Raw genomic sequence first — 2500 nt, forward strand, 5'->3', positions numbered from 1 at the left:
GCTCCACCATTCTCCTTCCTCCACCCCCCCCCCCCCCCTTCCATACGGTCACTTCCGCCTGACCCCTAATTCCATCACGCCCGGCCTTTTCCAGAAACCCCGCTTGTCCGCCTGCCATCTTCAGTTCCACTCAGTAGCTGCCACATCGTTTGGATGTTTGTTTGTTTGTTTGTTTGTTTGTTTATTTATGTTGTTGTTGCCCATTCCCAGCCACCGAGCCACTCAAGAGTCCAGTCCCTTTGGTTGCTCCTCAGTTTGCTCCCATTCGTTTTCTCTGCAGAGACACACTACTTATATTCCCCAGAGAGTATAATGGTGTGGACCACGTAGCAGCCCTTCTTTTTTCTGTTCTACTAACACAACCTTGGAAGTTTGACTAGATATTTTTGTTGAGTCTCGTCCTTGCCGTTTACTTTTGTGTATTTGTTGCTTTTGTTCGTTTACTTTAGTGTTTTTGTACAGTGGTCTGTAGATGTGTGTGTGTGTGCGTGCATGCATGTGTGTGTGTGCGCGTGTGTGTGGTTGTGTGTGTGTGTGTGTGTGTGTGTGTGCGTGCGTGTGTGTGTGTGTGTGTTGGCCCAGTGGATGCAGTGGATGCATGATCTTACCCACAGTCCTTTCTTGCAGCCCATTGGTTGGCCCCTCTCATGCAGCACTGCTGACAGCCTTACTCCTCCTCACTGTGAACTTGCATCTTGTCCAGTGCCAAAGATTTACCTTCACCTTGTCAAGTGCCAAAGATATTAGCACTCGCTCCATAGCGAGCATAAAGTGTAGTTTTAAAGGGCTGGTAAGATCTTGGAGATAAAGAGTAAACTTTTATGCTTTTCATTAAACAGCACAAATATAAAGTTTATGATTACCTGGGCAGTTGTGCACGTTGTAGTGCACTTTCTAAATATACACATGTCATTTTGCATATGCAGTACATGTATATACACATACCATGTACACATACAGAAGTAAGTACTTAATACATGCACACACACATTCATGCACAAACACACACACACACACACTGTAACCCAGATGAACTTTACTAATACCTTTTTTTATAATTTCAAGCAATAATCACCCCTGCATGACCCTCAGCTTTTGAAATGGCAAACACATTGCCCAGAGCTGCTGAAAGCATTACAATTGTAACCCTTTAAGTGTATGTGTGTGTGTGCTATATGTACTCTATGCTATAAATGAGCAGCATAGAAACATGCACACTTCTAGATGTACAGTACACACATGCAGAACTCACAGATGCTGCCACCTCTTTGATAATAACCTGGGATTCTTTGTGTTAAGAATGAAAAGAATTATGTATGTACGTCAGTAGTTATACAATATGCTTCAGTGTGTATTACTAGGAAGTCATTTTTTGGATGCACTTCCACCTCTTCTGACTCCAGAACTGGGCAGCATCCTCAAAGTTTTGCATGGCCATGATTGTACAGAGCATCTATATATGTGAGCACACACATATATATGTATGGTTAATACAATCTGTTATGAGCATAATGCTTATCAATCCTGCATTTACTTTTCTGTTGACCTCCACGCAGCAAGAGTCTTGTGGCCTTAATAGATGTCTATTTTCCTAGGTGTGTTATATGTGTTAATGATAGTAACTGTCGTGCCAAAACCCCATCTACTAACACCAAGCACTGCTCTGCAGAGTAATGTGTGTGTTGTGGTTTTGCCCTGTGAGTCATCCACTGCCTCCATTCACTTTGGGGGAGTTTGGCTCAGTGTGCAGATGTTAACGAGGGATACCTGTGTATCTTATAGGGCTCACCCCCGCAGTGGATCGGTCCAAACGAGCCCCAGCAGTACGCCCATGTCAACCAGAAGAGGACGGCAACTACCACAACTGCCTGCAAAGGGGACGCTGGATAGAAGTAAGTCTGGATCCGTACTCACTCCTTCTCTTGGTTGGTGAGCTGGAGCTTCTTGCTGGAGCTAATGCGGTTTGCGGTTTGCTGGCATTTTGGTCTTGGTGCTAAGTGTGCAGTTGTATCTCATGAGTTGCATTTGCAGTTAATTAGTACTTTGAATATGGTACCAGTGATCACTTAAAGAAAAGGTGTCATATTTGTCTTGTTGCTTAGGTTTCCTTGGAATTATTTTATTAGTAATCCATTTGTACTTTTTGTCATTGTATTGTTTGAGCTTGTTGTGGATTTAGTGTTTATGATTTATTATTATTTAAGTTTGTGTGGTTATATTTTGACTTGTTAACAATCATTGCCCTGACTAGCCTTATTGATTCTGTGGGGAATCAAAGTGCTTGGATGTGAAGTAGCATGATTGGGTATGCCAGGACACAGCATACAGTCTCACATCACTCGTCCTCCACATGCCAGTCAAAACCACGTGGTTGTTTGACACGTGGCTGTGTGTTGTCATTCATGCCTCTCTTCCCCCCCCGGTCCCCTCTCTCACCTTCTCTCAGAGGACGGAGAAGAGGACATAGAGCCCTGTCCAGGTCTGTACTGCCCCCTCCCTG

General features: G+C 43.9%; 1 protein-coding gene across 11 annotated transcripts in view; it reads left to right on the forward strand.

The window, feature by feature from the left end:
• Positions 1-2500, forward strand: part of LOC121720173 (regulating synaptic membrane exocytosis protein 2-like) — a 91991-nt gene that overhangs the window by 38417 nt on the left and 51074 nt on the right. For 10 of the 11 annotated variants that reach the window (XM_042106098.1, XM_042106099.1, XM_042106092.1 and 7 more), the window contains 2 exons: positions 1783-1892; positions 2447-2479. In XM_042106098.1, coding sequence (XP_041962032.1) covers positions 1783-1892; positions 2447-2479 — 143 coding nt within the window. The remainder of the gene's footprint in view (positions 1-1782; positions 1893-2446; positions 2480-2500) is intronic. The other variant, XM_042106096.1, reaches the window with a different exon arrangement.

Source organism: Alosa sapidissima, chromosome 10, assembly GCF_018492685.1.
Source record: "Alosa sapidissima isolate fAloSap1 chromosome 10, fAloSap1.pri, whole genome shotgun sequence".
NCBI classification, from domain to species: domain Eukaryota; kingdom Metazoa; phylum Chordata; class Actinopteri; order Clupeiformes; family Clupeidae; genus Alosa; species Alosa sapidissima.